Here is a 17,942-nt window from a genome sequence, read left to right as displayed (position 1 = left end):
TTTGTGATGCCGGAACAGTGCCTGGGTTATACATTTTTGCTGTTTGGTCGTGTCTGTGTCCTACACTTTGTGACCCCATTTGGGGTTTTCTTGGCAGAGATACTGGAGTGGTTTGCCATTTCCTTCTCTAGCTCATTATACAGATGAGGAAACTGAAGGAAACAGGGTGAAATGACTTGCTGCCCTGGGTCACGCAGCTAGTAAGTGTGTGAGGCTGGATTTGAACTCAGGTCTTCCTGACTCCAGGCCTGGCACCCTACCCACTGCGCCACCAGCTGCCTCAGTCAGGTGTAAGCACTTGATACACAGCAAATACTTGACTGACTACCCGTTACCTCCCCCCTCCCCCAGTCCACTGGAGTCCTCAGTTACTCAAAGCAAACCCACACATCGGCCGTGTCTGAGAACCTGTGTCTCATTCTGTCTCTAGAGCTGGGAGGCCAGCCAGGCCCCTGGCATGAGCATCCCCCACGCCCGGCCAGGCCTGGAGGCCAGCACGGGGGAGGGGAGATGAAAGGTCTCTGAATCACCTCTCTGACACTGATGGCATCTCAAAGCCAGCAGCTGTGGCCCAGACCAGACCTTCCTCTGGAGCAGAAATAGCTGGGGGCTGAGTTGGGAGAAGTCTGTCCCCTGGGGAGGGGGAGCTGAGAAAGCACAGCCAGCTGTCTTCTCCTCAGGATCTGAGGTTTCCAAGGGAGCTTTCCCAGAGCCGTGGCCAGAGGCAGCAGCTGCATCAGCAAACGGAGGCCACCTCCCGGTGTCCCGGGGGGATCTGGCAAGGGTAGGGCCCACTGTCGAACCCCGGTGCTTGGACTGGCCTTCCCCACCCCTCTCCTCCCCGTCAAGGCTTTGGGGTGTCTGGACATAAAAGAGTATCTGATTACAAGGTTGGCTGGGGAAGTGGGGAGGGGCCTCTCCTCCAATCTGAGCCTGGGATGGGCAAAATCTAGGACCCCCACCCCCCTTGCTGGGGACTGATGCCTCTCTCCGCCCACACCCCGGGGGCCCATGCATCTCCCTTTAATGATTTTCCCAGCTCCTTTTGGCCAGGCTCCTGACTCCCTCGGGTACAAGCCAGGAGCCTTTGTAACTATTGTAAACCAACAGCTGGGGTCCCAGGCAACATCCTGAGCCTGTGGGGGGTGAGGGAGGGATGGGAGAGCTTTCTGGAGCCAGGCTCTGCAGCGCTGGGGCCCCACACTTCCCTTGTCAGACTCCCCTCTCCCCAGGCTGCTATTCCCACTGGAAAAAAGAAATAACTGCCTTCCTTTCTCACGCCGGTTTGAACACTGTACAAGGTTTAATACCCTATGGCTGCCTAGAGAAATAAAATTGTTTATGTGCTCCACCCTCAGCAGCAGGAGGCCAGCAGGAGAGAAGGCTGGCCTCAAGCCTCCTTTGACTCCGCTATTTTCCCTGAGCAGCTTGGCCATGGGGGCCCCCTTGGATAAGCTTAGGGGAGAGGGGATGTGAAGTCCAGGTGTTCCCAAGGAGGGGGTGGGTGGGCAGGGTGCACCCTGGGAACTCAGAGATGTCTGGATGCCTTTTGTCAAGCCTGGAGGCTGTGTGTGTGTGTGTGTGTGTGTCTGTGTGTGTGTGTGTATGTGTGTGATGTGTGTGTGACTGAGTAAGTATGCATGAGTGTGACTGTGTGAGTGTGCATGTGTATGTCTGACTTTGTAAGTGTGCATGTGTATGTGTGTGTGACAGTGTTTTGAGTGTGACTGTGAGTGTACATGTGTGTATGTGTGTGTGAGGGTGACTGTGTGTGTGTGACTGTGTGAGTGTGCACATGTGTATGTATGTCTGTGAGGGTGACTTTGTGAGTGCAGGTGTGTGTGTGTGTGTATGTGTGTATGTGTGTGTGTGTTCTCCAGAGCACCAGTGCAGGGGGCACCTTGGTTGGCATGAGCTGATTCGTCTATATGAGCAAACAAATCCATTTCCACTTTCCTGAAGCCCAGACCTGGTCACCACATCCTAAATCCTTGCTTGGAAACATCATGGCTCTGGGGCTTTGGTGGTCCCTTCTTCTCTGCACCTCAGTTTCCACAGTTGTAAAATAGGTGTAATGAAACTGCTGGCTTGGCATTTTAAGAGGTTGGTTTGCTCTCTTCCTGGAGGTCTGAGGGAATTGTCTGCTTCCTCCCCTCCCCTCCCCCCAGACTCAACAACATGTCTTTTCAGGCCTTGGCCAGAGATGGGGAAAAAATGAACATGGTGAAGCCCGGGATTCCTAGGAACAGGGTCCTGGGGAAAGTAAGTGCTTCCACCCCTTCCCCTCTCCTCCCTCGGCCTTGGGAAGGGGGAGGAGGGGAGGACAGCTGGAATGGGGCAGATCCCATCCCAGAGGAGAGCTCCAAGCAACCCCTTCACTTGAGCCAGGGAATTCACTGTCCAGGGTGGGCGGGTGGATATTGGGCATCGACAGCTTTATAGACCACAGGCCCAAGTCTCCAGAGGGAGAATAGTGTCCAATTTCGAATCAGAGACAGAGAGAGATGCTTATATCCTGTTACAAACAGCCCGAGGCTGCCTTGTTCCCTTTTTCTTCTTTCTGTAGGAATATGTAAAGGACCTAGGCTTCCTCCCACCCCACTCCCTGACCTTCCAACTCGGACCGAATTCACTCTGTGACCCTCAGCATTTCAGCATTCTGGGCCTCAGTTTCAATCTCTGGAAAAACAAGGGGACTGATCTCAACAATTCCTAAGGCTTCACTTGGTTTGTGAAGACATGGGAATCAAAAGCCCACAGAGGGGTAGGGACTTTCCTGGGCTCACACAGCAAACTGGAAGCCAGGTTTTGTGACTCCTAAGACCTGCAGATGTTGCTGCCTCCCAATGCCATCTCCTCCCCTCCTCCCTCGCCACCTTGGCCATTCACCTCCCAAGCCTCTTCTCTGGGGCACCTAACCTCTGTGGAGACTGGGGAGAGGAGGAAGAGAGAGACAACTGGTCAGGAGTGGGGGGGTCAGGAGCTCGAGGAGACGGGAGGAGCAGCAGGGACCTAGTGGCTATTTCCAAGGAGAAACACACACATACATCATCTCAAATATCAGAAATCTCTTATGTGATGCTTTCCAGGGCCCAGCCCTCCAACAGAACAGAAGGGACAGGGCAGAGTCCACAGCTGGTTCCCATCAACTGCAGAGAAAAGAGAGGCAGCCTGGAGAGTGGGGCCATGTCCTCTTCTTCCCTGGAAAATGAGGCAGCTGTGCCTCCTCTCTGACCCAGGGTCATTTTCCTGCCCACCCCTGCCCACTCTGGCCCAGCCAGCCCCTGAGAGATCATCCCGTCCCAGCCCTCATTTATGGAGAAGGAGATGGAGATCCGGAGACCTTGGAGAAGGTCACCCAGCCAACATTGGCCTCTTCCTCCCACTAGTGAGAGTGCACTTGGTGTGATTAGGACAAATCCTCAGAATTCCCCTACTGTGAGGCACATAGGGTAAGGAGTGTTACCCTATTCTGCAGAGGAGGAAACTGAGGCAGAGAGAGAGAGACAGAGACACAGAGACAGAGACACACAGAGAGAGACAGAGACAGAGAAAGATAAGAGAGACAGAGACAGAGAAGAAAGAGAGACACGGAGTGGGGGGAGGGAATGGAGAGAGGGGGAGGGAAGAGAGAATGACTTTCCCAGAGTCACCCAGCTAATCAGTGTGAACATCATCTCTTGACTCTAAACCTAGAGCCTTTTCTCTAGTCCTCATCTGCATGAAGATCTTTCCATACAACTCGCCCCTCCCCCCCTGCCCAAACCGGGCATCGGCCCCAGTACTTGTGCTTCCCTGGTGGGGCAGTACCCCTCACCCCCTTGGCCCCACTCATCCAAAGACAGACCTGGCTGTAAAATCTCTTCTAGGAAGAATACTAGCCTGAGTATCGAGAGACTTAGTATTCAGGCTACCTGCTGCCCCTTACTCGCTGGGTGGGATGGTGAGCAAGCCATTTCCCCGTAGGGCCTCAGTTTCTTCATTGTTTTATGGGAGGGTGATGGTGACTGCTTTGCCTCCTTCACAAGGCCATGGCAGAATCAAATGTCACCACAGAAGGTAGAAGGGTATGCTAGAAATAGTGTCTCTAGGAAACGCAAGGCTTTAGGGACTTAGAGGGGGCAGGGAGGATCTTCCAGGCAGTGTTTGTTATGGAAGGAAGAAGGCTGAGTTTAGAGTCCAATGAACTGGATTTGAATCCTGGTTCTGACTCAATACCTGTATGACTGTGGTAAATATACTTGGCTTCTCTGTGCCTCAGTTTACCCATCTATAAAATGAAGGGGTTGGATAAGAGGCCTCTTAGGGCCCATATGGCTCCAAGTTCCTCTTAACAGGCAGTCACTGTAGTGTGGGCAATCTCTCCAATTCTCTGGTTTTGCCTCATAAGGCAAGTGGAGGGGGTAGTCCTGCTGTGACTTCTCTGGCAGGGTCAGTCAGGTGTGGGCAGGCTCATGAGGGGGAACCAGCCTCATGTTTGGGGACATTAACTCACCTCCCTGCATGAAGTTCTGAGCCTAAAACGGTAGGAAGTCATCCACTTCCACCCTGAGGAAAGGGTTGCACCAGGTCCGGATGCGCCAGATTGTTCTCTGGCCAATGATTGAGGGAAGGATGCTCTCGTAGGGGCTGGGGTTCACTACGTAGATGTAGAACAGGACACTGCAGACGAACAGGCACAAACCTGCCTTGGTCAAGAGGGTCCAGGATTTCCTGAGGGAAGGTGTCCAGGATTTCCTGAGGTGAGGTGTCCAGGATTTCCTGAGGGGAGAGGAGGGAAGAGAAGAGGGGAGGTGGGGATGAAGTCCCTCCCTGATATTGCTCTGCAGAGGAGGCTGCACTAGCATGGTGTTAAAAGCATAGGCCATGAATAAGAAGCCTGTCTTTGTCACTAATCCCTATGTGATCTTGGGCAAGACACTAAGCCTTTCTTGGCCTCTGGCTCCTGTTATATAAAATAAGGTTCCTCCCAGCTCTGACATTCTGTGTTCTATGTTCTAGTCCTTACATTCCATGTTCTAGGAGCTCCTCCAGCCCAGATATTTTTTGTTCTGAGGTTTCTTCTATCTCTTACATTCTGTGTTCCAAGGCTCCTTCCACCATCGACATTCTATGCTCTTATAACTTTGTGAGGTTTGGGGAAAAATAATTTAATTGCCAAAGAAAAGAATTACAGACCCTTGCCCCCAATACTTCCTAGATACACTAGAGATCCCATTAGGAGAAGCATCAAGCACTTATGGCTTAGAATGCTGCCATCAGTGAACATTACAGCTTTAGCATTTCAGAGAGCATCTGGCCCAACCCCACAATAAGTGAAGAAATCCTTTCTGAAATGTTCCTTGGTGGGAGGGGGGGGGGGGCATCAAGCCTCTACTTGAATCACTCCAGTGACAAGCAGCTCACTACTTCTAGAGGCTGGCCATTTCTTGTTTGAGGGTCCTAATCATTAGAAGGCTCTTTTCCCTGCTAATTAGAAGTCTACCACATGTTAACTTCCATTTGGTGCCCCTGTTTCTGCCCTGTGGGGCCCAGCAGAAAAAGTTGAATCCTCTGCTCACTTAACAGTCTTTTAAATACAGGAAGCCAGCTACCAGACCCTCTTCTTGTGCTGGAAGTCTAGGGCAAATGTGCCCAATTCCTTAAGCTGATCCTTCTATAACATGATCCTTCCCCCATCCCGGCTGCCCTTCTCTGGACACTTTCCTGTCTAGCAACATCCTTCCTAAAATGCGGGGCCCAGAACTCCAAAGGTGACCTGACCAGGGCGGAGGACAGTAGGGTGATCACCTCTTTATTTGTGGACACTGCCTCTCAATACGACCTAAAAGCCAATTAACTTTCTTGGTTGCTGCACCATGCTGCTGAGTCATATGAATCTCGAGGTCCATTAAGCCCCTTAGATCTCTTTGAGGCACACTACTGTCTCCCTATGTTCAACTTTTGAAGGTGATTAAAAAACCCCCAACCCAAACCCTCAAGCATACAACTGCATTTTATCCCTTTTAAATGTTCTTTTATTAGATTTAACTCAATATTCTAGCCTGTCAGGATCTTTATTTGGATCCTCATTCGGTAATTCAGTGCATTAACCATCCCCCTAGTGTTCTGTCCTCAGCAAATCTCATCTACACTTTTATCCAAGTCACCCATAAGAATGTTAAGCAACCAAGAGCCTAGACCCCTGAGGCATTCCACTGGAAACATTCCTCCCCCCCCCCCCCCCAGTGATATATTCTCCCTCTACCCCTGCCATGGATATTTGTGTGTCTTATTAGCACAACAATCACCAATGGGTGCCTAGGCTTGTTGAATGGCTCCAGTGAGTGGAAGGTGTGTTGATGTGACGCTGACCCAACCACCCTTGAATGTTCTTGCCCTTGGGGATGAGTTTCCCACGGAATGTAGAACTTGTGTATGCCAGGAAGACTAGCTCCACCTACCTGGACCAGGTCCGGTTGTCTTCTCTTCCAGGAGAGGGTGGTCGAGACGGCTAGGGCAGAAAGAGAGAGGGAGGCACTTAGTAGGGGCCGGGAACTGGAAGCGACCTTAAAGAGAATCCAATCCGCCCTCCTCCATTTTAACCTGAGGTCTGTAGACATAAATTGATTGAGGATCCCAGGCCTATCGGTTAGAGTTGGAAGGACTTTAGAGATCTTTTAGGCCAAACTTATTTTACAGGAAATGTGGGCTCAGAACGATGAGGGCCCTTTGATTCTAATCTTGACTTCCCAGTTGGCCGTTGCTCTGAATGTCTGTGTGCATGGCAAAGGCGCCTTTACATACAGACAGCTGACATGCTCATTATAAACCACTCTTACTAATTCATCAAAACCAGCCCCCTACAGGGACAGCATCCAAAGTGGAAGAAGTGTATTTCTCCTTAAAAGCCAAGGTTAAAAACTGGGCATCTGTGAAAGGACACCAGGTCCAAAGTCAGATTCACTCCCCAACTTTGCAATTGATTGTGACAGTCGTGGGTGCAAGAGTTTAAGGGATTATGTGATATTGGGCAACTCATGTGATCAGTCTGGAACTCAGGAACCTCAGGCCATAGAGCATAGATCAGAGCTGAGAAGGGCGTGGTGGTCCCCAAGCCTAGTGATGTTCGACCTGTGGGACATAAACCCGTGTGTGTGTGTGTGTGTGTGTGTGGTTCGTAGAGCCATTGCTAGGGGTCTGAGAGGCTGTTTGTGACCCAAGCATTGCCATTTCAATTTTATCCAGAACCAACCAAACATGTGATGGGAGTTCGGTTCTCTGTGTGTGAGTATGGTTCATGAAACTTCCTGACCTTGAAAGGGGGTCTCCGGGGCTTCCTACTTGAAAAGGTTGGGAAAGAACGGCCAAAGTTTCTCCCCTTCTCCCAGAATTTGTTGTTGTTCAGTCATTTCATTCACATCCAACTCTTTGGGACCACATCTGGAGATGCTGGAATGGTTTCCTTCTCCAGCTCATTTTCCAGATGAGAAAACTAAGCAGGGTTAAGTGACTTGCCCAGGGACACACAGCTAGTAAGTGTCTTGAATCTGGATTTGAACTCAGGTCTTCCTAACTCCAGACCCATTGCTCTATCCACTGCAGTGCCACCTAGCTGCCCCAGAATTGTACTGATGGGGAAAACTGACTGGGGAAAGTTACCCCAAATCAGGCAGTAAGCCTAGGATGCTCTTTGTCCTGAGCCCACCTGCCTCACTTAGAAAATATTTGGCTTCCATTGAATACATTGATGGGGGCAGGGAGGGGTGGAAAGTCTGCTCACCTTTTTCTCCTGCATAGGCGAGTCTTTCCTGGTCAGAGTTTGGCATTGGGCCTTGTCCCTGCGCAAATCCAAGATAGCAGAGACTGTTCCAGAAACCCTGGGAAATCCAGTTTTCCATGGGCACAGTTCTGCTCTCCCTGGAGGTGTGATTGGGGGAGGGGCGGGGGTCCTGGGATGAAGGTGGCAATGATGTCTTTCATGCTGCTCCCGCCTTCCCCACTTCCTTCACTATGTGAACCTGGGGTGGGTGGGGAAGCTAATGAGGAAGAGCAGCTCTGCTCTCCAGCTGTGGGGTGGGGGGAGACACCAGGAGGGAAGGGGGTGGTTCTGGCAGGCTCATCTCTGCACTCAGTAGGGGTGCTGTTTGTCTATTATTCACCGAAGAATTTCCATCCGGATGTCTTCTACCTCATCTAACACATCTCGAATATCCTTTTTGAGATTCTGAAACCCAGAACAGAGGAAAGACCATCTGCATTTTCTCATCCTCTCCTGTCCCTCCCCCCACCCCCAGCTGGACACTGACCCTCTGCTTCCCCTAGTCTATGTGTCCCCACCCCCACCCTGGTTCTTCCTCCATTTTATTGCCCCCTGCTGGCTGTCTGTCCTCATCCTTCTGTTGTCTCTCCACTCCTCCAACTCAACTTCCTCTCTCGTTCCCTCAGGCCACTGTCATCTGGTCCCTCGGCACATCCCTCTGCCCTAAATGCTTTGAGGATCTGTGTGGGTGATGCTTTTCTGAGCTGCTCAGTCTCTGGGGAAATGAACTTGGAATGTCCTGGCTTTTATGGAGGGGGGAATAGTTCTCCTGATCCCTGGGTCTAAGAAGCAGACCCCAAGCTTGGGTCCCCTGTAGCGCTCTCTGCCTCTGCTCCTGCCCTAGCCTGGCTGTGGGCTCCCCAGAGGCCTGGCTGTGGCCAATAGCGCCCCCCGCCCAGGCCCTGTTCCCAACCAGGTGACAGGTCAGCCTACCAGAAGTCCTTCAGCCTGGTCAGTCAAGGACATGTGAACTTCACTCATGCCATCCCACACCTGAGCAAGGAGGAAGAGCAGCCCTGACCATTTCATGGAGTTGACCCAACTCTTCGTGCCTTTTCCATAACCCACTCCACCCACCGTGGTGGGATCTACACTGGGTAGCCACTTGTTTGTCCATGGGAGCCTGCATGCGGCCTGGCCTAGGATACTTCTAGGAGTCAGGCTCTGACAGCCGTGGGACCTTAGGCAAAAGTCCCTTAACATATCCCTGAGCCTCAGTTTCCTCATGTTTAAAATGGGGATGGATATCTACCTCACAGAGGAAGGTACCTTGTTCAACCTCAGACTGCTCTAGAATTGGGAGTTATCATCTCTGTTACTAATACCATCATTTCCTATCTTCTCATTCTGGTAGAATGACAAAAGAGCTGCTAACATAGAAGAAGGTGGTGGTGTTCAGTCCTGACCCTGTCAGAGGTTTTCTTGGCTGAGACACTGGAGGGGTTTGCCATTTCCTTCTCCAACTCATTTTACATATGAGGAAACTGAGGCAAATGGGGTGAAGTGACTTGCCCAGGGTCACACGGCTAAGAAGTGTCGGATGCCAGATTTGAACTTGGGGAAATGAGTCTTTCTGACTCCAGGCTGCATGCTCTGTGCACTTTGGCGCCACCTAGCAGCCTCAGAAAGAGGAAACTTGGTTCAAATCCTGGCTCTGCCCTTCACGAGCTGTGACCCTCCTTCAACCTCCTTTTCCTCATATGTAAAAGGAGAACTGGATGATCTCTGAGGCTCCTTCCAGCCTCTGATGTCCCATGGTTCTGTAAGTCTTTGAGGCTCTGGGTGGGGCCTGGGAGGGCACCAAGAAACTGGGGGAGGGGCAGTTCCCAAGTATGGCCACGAGGTGGCGCAGCAACTCCACACTTGGCCACAGCCTTAAGAGGCCGACTTATACCAACGGCCCCTTCTAGATCTACAACAACAGTAATAAATACTGGCCACCATTTATATAGCGTTTGCCATGTGCCATGCACTGTGCTAAGTCTTTATAATTACTGTCTTGTTTGATCCTCACAACAGCCCTGGGGGGTAAATGCTATTACCATCCCCACTTTACAGATGAAGAAACTGAGGTTAAGTGACTTGCCCAGGGTCACCCAGCTAGTAAGTGTCTGAGGCTGAATTTGAACTCAGGTCTTCCTGATTTCAGATGTGGCACTGCACCACCTACCACATACTTCCTCCATGGGAAGTAATGCAAAGATCATTCTTTCCATTTTACAGATGAAGAAACTAAAGTCAGGAGAGCATCACAGGATCTCAGAGCTTCACAGGAGCTAAGAGGCCATTTGGCCCAAGTGATAGCTGAAGCAAAGGCAAGTACAAGACATGCCGATCAATGATGGAGTCTGAACCAAGACCTTCTGGCCACCAAGCCTCTGTTCTTCCCACTGTGCTAACCCTGCCTTCCTCTTAGAAGGCAGACACACATGCATACACACATACACACGCATCTACGTATATTGTACATATAGATATATAGACATAATTGAATCCTTATTTGAAGCCCAGAGGGTGTTTATAATATCCCCACTATACAGATGAGGAAACTGGGGCAAACAGAGGTTAAGAGATTTGCTCAGAGTCGCAGCTAGTTAAGTGTATGAGACAGGATTTGAACTCAGATCTTCCTGACTCCAGCCCCAGACCCTGGTAGTTCATCCTGAACCACGCTGCTGCCTCACCAAATCACATCAATGAATTGCTTCAAGGTATCTTAGAATTTTTGTAACAAAGTTATCTTAAAATCTGAGAGACAAAGTATTTTTAAATGGTTTTAGATTATAAAAACAGTGTTTCCAATCCTTAGAAATGTACTAGCTACTCTTAGAATCTTGTGATTAAGCTTATAAATTTAGAGACAAACTATCCAATACCCCTAGAAACAGAACTTGGCAACAAAATCTAATAATCTTAGAAATTAAATCTTAGAATTTTTGTAACAAAGTATCTTAGAATCTGAGAGACAAAGTATTTTTAAATGGTTTTAGATTATAAAAACAGTGTTTCCAGTTCTTAGAAATGTACTATCCGACTCTTAGAATCTTGTGATTAAGCTTACAAGCGTAGAGACAAAATATCCAATATTCCTAGAAACGGTATCTTAGAATCTCGGCAACAAAATCTAATAATCCTAGAAATTAAATGTTAGAACTTTTTTGTAACAGAGTATCTTAGTATAAGCATACCAGTGGGCCCTGAGTTTCTGAGTTAGGTTAACGTTGGAATCTTATGGAACACTGTTTCTTAGAATTTTAGAAACGAAGTATTATACCTTCTAAGAAAAAAGTCTCGGGATTTTAGAGACATACTATCTTAGACTTTTAGAGACAAACTACTTTAGAAACAGCATGTGACTTTTCCAAAGGTTTCACTCTTTGGAAATAGTGTCAGATTCTTAGAATTATGCAGCAACTGAAACCCTTAGAGACAGAAGAGCTGACTCTAGGAGAACATTTTAGTCTTTAGAAACTGAATCTTAAATGAAGTTAGAAGACTTGATGTTGCCAGATGTTACTATGGGTAAATCACACAGGACTCTGAGCTCCAGTTCCCTCATCTGTAAAATGGGCATAAGAAACATATAGGAGTCTCCATGATGGGCCTTATCAAGAGACCTTGTCAGCCCCCTTCACTTTTACAGGTGGGGAAGCTGAGGCTTGCGAAGAGGAGGGAGGCTTGTGTAGACGCACACAGCTCTATTCCAGGGCACGTATCCAGGACTGAACCTCAGATGTCCTGACCCCAGCCTGTGTGAGGCTCTTGGTACCCACTGCTGCCTCGAGCACTTTTGACAACCACAGAGCTTGGCAAACCTTGAAAGCACTTTAGAAAGGGAGCAGCAACTGTTGCTGTTGTGGTCATTACTATCGCTAGCATTTTGGAGGAGCTCAGGGGCAGAGCAGCTCCCAGGAGCAGTAAGGATTCAGGCTCTAGCTGCCCCCTGGCCCAAGTCTAGCTGCTACTTTCCTCCCACAGACCTACATTGGGAACATGTGGACTAGGCCAAAGTCTGGGGGGTGGAGCTGGGGTTCAGCTGGGGTTAGTTTGGTCAGGAGGCTAGAGAAAGGACTGGGTGACCCTTAGAAATCCCACCCACCTGAGAAGATTCGCATGTTACCTCCGTGATGGATGTCTTCTTTCTCTCAAAGGACAGCCTCATCTTCTTCAGCTCTTTCTGGGGGCCAGGAAGGGGGAGCCTTAGGTAGGCAGCTCAGTAACCTGGGCTGTGGACTTCCCTCAGGTGGGGGCAGTGCCAAGGAAGATAGCACCATCCCCGGGGTGGGGAACAGGAGTTTCAAGGAGGGGAGGCCATATGCCATATCACTGGGCTTAAACCTAGCCTCATCTTCATTATCCCTTGCCCTCTGCCAACCCCATCCTAAGCTCTATGCCTTTCCTTGCAGGCAGGTGTGGGTGAATGGTGGGGGGAATAGAGGAGAATCAGAAAGAATGAGGAAACAACTGGCAGTAGGCATTGCTTCCAGGTGAATGGGGTGGGGTCCTTCTAGCCTGGAATGAGGCACAGAGAGCCTACAAGGACCTTGTATCCCCCTCTCCCTAGACTATCTCAGAGTTCTCAGCCTTGGTACTACCTCCCCTGGCATCTCTCTGGAGGGACCCTTAGGAATATAGGACTATGTCTCTATAGGGGGAGACCCTCCAGCTCATGTGGTTCAACTCTGAGGAAACTGAAGCTCAGATCCTTGTCCAGCATCACCCTGGTATTTTCAGAGCCATGACTTCTACCCAGAGCTCCTAGACTTGAATCCCAGGGCACTTTTCACCCCAGTGAGCTGCCTCTATGCTCAGAGACTCTTCTGGGATTGGAGGCCAATGGGGACCAGGAGCATAAGCTAGCCTTGGCTGGGACAAGTGGCTCCTCTTTGTCTTACCTGGGACTTTTCTGTGAAGGGATCCTCATGAGGGCAGATTTTTTGTTTTAGCACCTGTACCATCCTTGGGTCATCCATCGTCTGAGGACAATCCTTCTTCTGAGACATCACAGGGAGCCCCCAACAAAGTTTATCTACCACAACTGGGCCAGGGGAGGGAGGAGCCCTCCCATTCTGACCCGCTGTCCCTCCTCCCCCAACCTCTGCCTCCTCTCCCAGGTGTTCCCCCCTCTATGTTCCCCCTCTGGCTTAAGAGTCCTGGCCCCCCTTCACAGGCTGCTGGCATCCCAGGCCCTCACCCAGGACAGGATCTGTAACTGGCGCTGATGGTTGGGACACATGGGGATAAAGTCCTGCCTCATCTCCCTTGGCTCCATGACATCTTCGAGCTGCCCCCTCAGCTCCTGGTTCACATCCTTCTACAATGAGAGGTTGAGAGGAGGCCAGGTAGAGTCAGAGGACCCAGGTTAACTTTCTAGTTCTATTCCCCCCTATCCACTGGATCTTAGAAGCAAGTCCCGTAGGGTGTCTGGGCCTCAGTGGTAAAATGAATGAGTTAGATTAGATGACCACAGGTCCCTTTCATCTCTAAAGCCCATGAAATTGGAAGGAGCCCAATGGGCTCATTTTTCTGATGGGAACACTGAACCTGGCCTCTACCGTCAACCAGACAAGGAGTTGTTTCTATCCGTACTTTCTCTTGCATTTCTCCGTGTGGCTGTGGTTAGGACAAAACCAGAAAGTCCAGCTCTAAGATCTGCCCAAAGTCTGACTCTGGGCTCTGAACCTGAGCTTAGGGACCTTCAGCAGACTCGGTCCTATCCCTTCCTTGTCCCCTTACCAGCAGCCCTTCTGTGTGTCAGTGAACCCTACTTTAAGAGGAGGGGTTGGGAGTCTCCAGAGCTATTATTAAGGGTTGGGAAAAGGAGAAAGGGACTATTGCACATATGAAATGGGCTGTCTGTCTGTGAGGGACGTAAGTCTCAAGAATGCCCAGGCCTGGGAAAACTGGGATGGAATCCAGACTCAGAGGAAATAGCTCCCAATTCCCCCTTCTTCATCTGCCAATATTATGAATACAGAGAGCGCACTTAGAGCTGGTAGGGGCCTTAGAACAGGGTGTGTCAGAGCTGGGAGGGACCTTAGAACAGGGGATGTCAGAGGTGGGAGGGGACTTAGAATAGGGGATGTCAGGGCTGGGAGGGGCCTCAGAACAGGGGATGCCAGAGCTGGGAGGGCCCTTAAAACAGGGAATCTATGCTAATTACTCAATCAACAAGTATTTATTAAACACCTGGTGTATGCTAGTACGTGCTAGGTGCTGGGGATACAAATGCCAAGAATGAAAAAAATCCCTACTTGAAAGATTACAATTACAAATGGGGAAACTGAGGTAAAAGAACTTAAGTAAACTGACCAAAGGCATGTACCTAGTGCATAGCGAATAAGGGCCTGTGTCTCAGGTCCTCTCATCCCTGATCCAGCGCCCTCCCCTCTCGCTGCCCCTTTATCACAGGCTCCTGACATGGAGCCATCATGGTACAGGGGGAGAAATCTTGGACTAGGGGTAGGGAGAAATGAGTCCAGATCCTGTCTCTGCTCACCTGACCACCTGGCCACCTGGCTGAATTACATGGAGTCACTTAGCTTTTTTGTGCCTCAATTTTCTCATCTAAGATGGGGACCAAGATATTTGCCATCCCACCCTACAGAACAATTGTGAAACAATAAATAAAACCTCACAGCACTGGAGAAATGGGTTCTTATTATGACCCAGGTGGGACTGTGCTCAGGGGTCCTTCAAGGGCTCCCTGCAGCCTATAGAACAACAAAAATTCCTCATCTGTATCATTGAGGACGCCAGAAAGGCCCCAGAATAAACCAGAATGAGAACTACAGCTCGCTGCTGTGGGACTTTGAACAAGTTACTTATTCTGCTCTGTAAAATAAGGAGGGGGGTCTTCTCTAGGTCTGGGTAATCTATGAACTCTTAAAGTCAAGAAAGGTTCCTTCAGACCCAGAGACTAGAGCCCAAAGTCTTCTCTTCATTGTGTGTGCGTGCGCGCATGCGAGTGTGTGTGTGTGTGTGTGTGCGCACGCGAGCGCACTCACAGAAGTGTGAGTGTGTGCATCTCTGTGTGTAATTCCTTGGACAACATCATCAGGCATGTTTGAGGTCACCCATATGTCTAGAGCTGGAAGGGACCTTAGAGTTCACCTAGTCTCTCATTTTACAGATTTGGAAACTGAGGCCTGGAGAAGGGAAAGGACATACCCAAAGTTACACAGATAGTAAGAGTGGGAATTTGAACTAAGCTCCTCTGATTCCAAGTCCCAAGCTCTTCTGTCTGTGCCCCATGAAGCTGAGTCCCAGAGGAGTGAAGAGGCTAGCCCAAGATGACACAGCTGGTCAGTGGCAGGGACTTAGAGCCCTGGTCTTTTGATTTGTGGGAATGAGAGGGAGACTCCTCCACATCCTCCATTCTTTTCTCTTTAACCTTAATCTCTGATGGAGAAACGGCCCTTCTCTTCACCAAGGTCAGTCTCCTCTATAGGAGCCCTGGATCCCATCTCTGTCCCTGAATAAGCCCCCACCTCAGAGTGGGGTCTGGGACCCTCCCCGCCCCCAGCAAGGCTATGAAGGGGGCAGATGAACCAGGAGGGGAGACTGTCTCCTCAGAACATCTCTCCACCACTATCTCCCTCCTCTCCCCTCTCTAACCTTTAATACCTCCTCCCTCTCTATTGGCTCCTTCCCTGTTGCCTACAAGTTCATTTTCCTTATCCTTAAAAATCCTTCCCTAGACCCTGCCATGCCTGCTAGTTATCATCCCATATCTCTCCTTCCTTCCTTAGCCAAAGACCTTGAAAAAAAAGGCTACCTTGCCTAGGGCCACACACAGAGCTAGTGGGTATCTGCAGCTGGATTTGAACTCAGGTTCATCCTGATTCCAGGCTCAGGGCTCTATCCACTTCATCACCTAGAAATCTCTCCAAACTTAACCAAAGATCTCTTCATTGCCTATCTAATTGCCTTTGAAAATCCTCATCCTTCTTGGGCTCTCTGAAGCCATTGATGCGGTTGGTCGCCCTCTTCTCCTGGATCCTTTCACCTTTCTTGGTGCCTCCTGGTTCTCCCTCTTCCCTGTTCCTCCCCCTACTTTGCCATTATGCTCCCATGTCATATTTCCTAATTCTGTATGTTGCCCGAAGCCTTGTTCTGGGTCCTCTTCTCCTTCCTCTCAACACTGTTCCACTTGGTGACGTCATTCGCTCCCAAAGGTTTAATAGGCATCTCAGAGCGGATGACTCCCAGATTCATGCGCTTTCCCCTATTTATGTAATCTCTTTGCCTCAGTTTTCCTCACCTGCGAAGTAGGGAGAATGCTAATAGTAGCACCTACCTCACAAACTTGAGAGCGCTATTGAAGTGTGATGATGACAGTGATGCCACGATCCTCCCAATAGCCTCCATGGCAGGCTCACCCTTTCTCACACCAGCCAGATTTGCTGTTTCTACCTTCATGACAAAGATTGTGTCTGCACCCTTTCCCTCCCCCACTGACTTTCTCCAGTGGACTCAGATCCCAGACTCTTCTTCTCCATCTGCTCCCCAGCTGCCAATAACTGAAGAACTGACCATTGCACCCCCTTACTCAATAAATGCCAGCAGTTTCTTATTGCCTTGCGACTTGAATATAATAAATTCCTCTGTTTGGAATCTAAAGGTCTTCCCAACCTGGCCTCAGACTGTTTTTCCAACCTTATTATACATCGCTTCCCTCTAGGTGCTCTACAGTCTAGCCAAACTGGTCTTCTCACTGTTCTTCATAACAGATAATCACTTTCCCACCTATGTACCTTTGCCCAGGACTCACCATATGCCTAGAGTGCCCTCCCTTCTCCTCACCCTCACTTCCGGAAAGTCTTGCTTTCCTTCAAGCCTCAGCTGAAATAGCACATCCTGCGTGAAGAAGCCTTCCCTCCCTATATCCTAAAGCTGGCAGTGCCCACCCCTGCCCCGGGTCTCCTTGTACTACCACATATTCTGTATCTACCCACATATCTATACGGTGCCACCCCCCCCCCCAGAAAAGACGCTCTGGAGGACAGAATTGCTTCACCTTTGACTTTGTATCTACCTCACTCAGGCCTGGCACACAGTAAGTGCCTAATAAATGCTTGTTGGTTCATTGGTATACTTCCGTCAGGGCAGAGTATGCTTTTTTGGATTTTCCTTTTCCCACATCCCAGGGTCCCAACAGGGTCTTAAATGACTAGCTTTAGAGACATGAGGAACCCTAAGGCCAAATCCTCTCATTTTTCATATGAAGAAACTAAGGCACGGAGAACTGGGGAAGTTGAACTGAGCACTTCCTGACTCTACTCTCTGCTCATTACCCAGTACTGTTTTGCACAGGGACACTTTTGGGGTGCTTTGGGATTGGGGGGCCCCTACCAGTCTTTGGTTGGCCTGCTCCAGCTCCAGCATGGTGTTCCTCTCCTCATAGGGGCTCAGGTTTACCACTGAGCATCGAAGAAGCCGGGGTTGGCCTGAGACTGTGTGTGGCTGCATAGGTGGTGATGGGTGGGACGGTGGTGTAGGTGGTGGATACCCATGGAATCTCTGTCTGCTGTTAGAGGAAGACAAGGACATGGGCTAGCGAGTGCCCAGGACCTGGCATTGGTTTGGGGCCAAGCTATGAAGGTGAGACAAGCAGCAGGGGTGGGGTGCGGAGGGGAGGGGAGAGGAGAGATGCAGCGGCAGCCCAAGGGTGTGTGTGCGTATGTGGTGTGTGTGTGTGTGTGTGTGTGTGTGTGTGTGTGTGAGAGAGAGAGAGATAGAGAGAGAGAGAGAGAGAGAGAGAGAGAGAGAGAGAGAGAGATTGCGGGGGTGTGTGTGTATGTGTGCGTGTGAGAAAGATGTGTGTGTGTGTGATGTGTGTGTGAGAGAGACAGATGGTGTGTGGTGTGTTGGTGTGTATGTGGAGAGAGAGATGTGTGTGGGGTGTGTGTGTGTGAGAGAGAGAGATGTGTGGGTGGGTGTGTGTGTGTGTGAGAGAGAGAGAGAGAGATGTGTGTGTGCATGTGAGAGAGAGAGGTGTGTGTTGAGGAGAGAGATGTGTGTGTGCATGTGAGAGAGAGAGGTGTGTGTGTGTGAGAGAGATGTGTGTGCATGTGTGTGTGAGAGAGAGATGTGTGTGCATGTGGTGTGTGTGTGATAGAGAGATGTGTGTGTGTGTAGA

The 17,942-nt window shown here is 49.9% G+C and overlaps 1 protein-coding gene across 2 annotated transcripts; it reads right to left on the bottom strand.

Moving 5' to 3' along the window:
• Positions 1 to 3,049: 3,049 nt before the first annotated feature.
• CCDC188 (coiled-coil domain containing 188) lies at positions 3,050 to 17,356 on the bottom strand. 2 transcript variants are annotated; one of them, XM_036748802.1, is made up of 10 exons: positions 17,156 to 17,356; positions 12,996 to 13,115; positions 12,697 to 12,795; positions 11,922 to 11,978; positions 8,735 to 8,794; positions 8,142 to 8,206; positions 7,763 to 7,820; positions 6,444 to 6,493; positions 4,496 to 4,761; positions 3,050 to 3,201 (listed from the first exon to the last, which is right to left on the bottom strand). In XM_036748802.1, exons 1-9 carry the CDS (start codon positions 17,351 to 17,353, stop codon positions 4,518 to 4,520), a joined length of 951 nt encoding a protein of 316 aa, XP_036604697.1. In that variant the 5' UTR covers positions 17,354 to 17,356; the 3' UTR covers positions 3,050 to 3,201; positions 4,496 to 4,517. The 2 variants fall into 2 exon arrangements, with proteins under 2 accessions (XP_036604697.1, XP_036605464.1); XM_036749569.1 differs by having other exon boundaries at positions 3,050 to 3,149; positions 17,156 to 17,330.
• Between the last annotated feature and the right edge of the window lie 586 nt (positions 17,357 to 17,942).

Source organism: Trichosurus vulpecula, chromosome 1, assembly GCF_011100635.1.
Source record: "Trichosurus vulpecula isolate mTriVul1 chromosome 1, mTriVul1.pri, whole genome shotgun sequence".
Lineage (NCBI taxonomy): Eukaryota > Metazoa > Chordata > Mammalia > Diprotodontia > Phalangeridae > Trichosurus > Trichosurus vulpecula.
The sequence above is the reverse complement of the archived record's forward strand: the minus strand, read 5'-3'. Positions and strand labels throughout refer to the sequence as shown.

Excerpts from the sequence above, each read along its gene's own strand:
- CCDC188 (XM_036748802.1), bottom strand. The coding sequence starts at position 17,353 with ATGTCCTTGTCTTCCTCTAACAGCAGACAGAGATTCCATGGGTATCCA. Across the intron at positions 8,795-11,921 it reads AGAAGACATCCATCACGGAG|GTGTGGGATGGCATGAGTGA; the intron begins GTAACATGCGAA and ends CTCCTTGCTCAG. Across the intron at positions 6,494-7,762 it reads CGCCTATGCAGGAGAAAAAG|CCGTCTCGACCACCCTCTCC; the intron begins GTGAGCAGACTT and ends TTTCTGCCCTAG.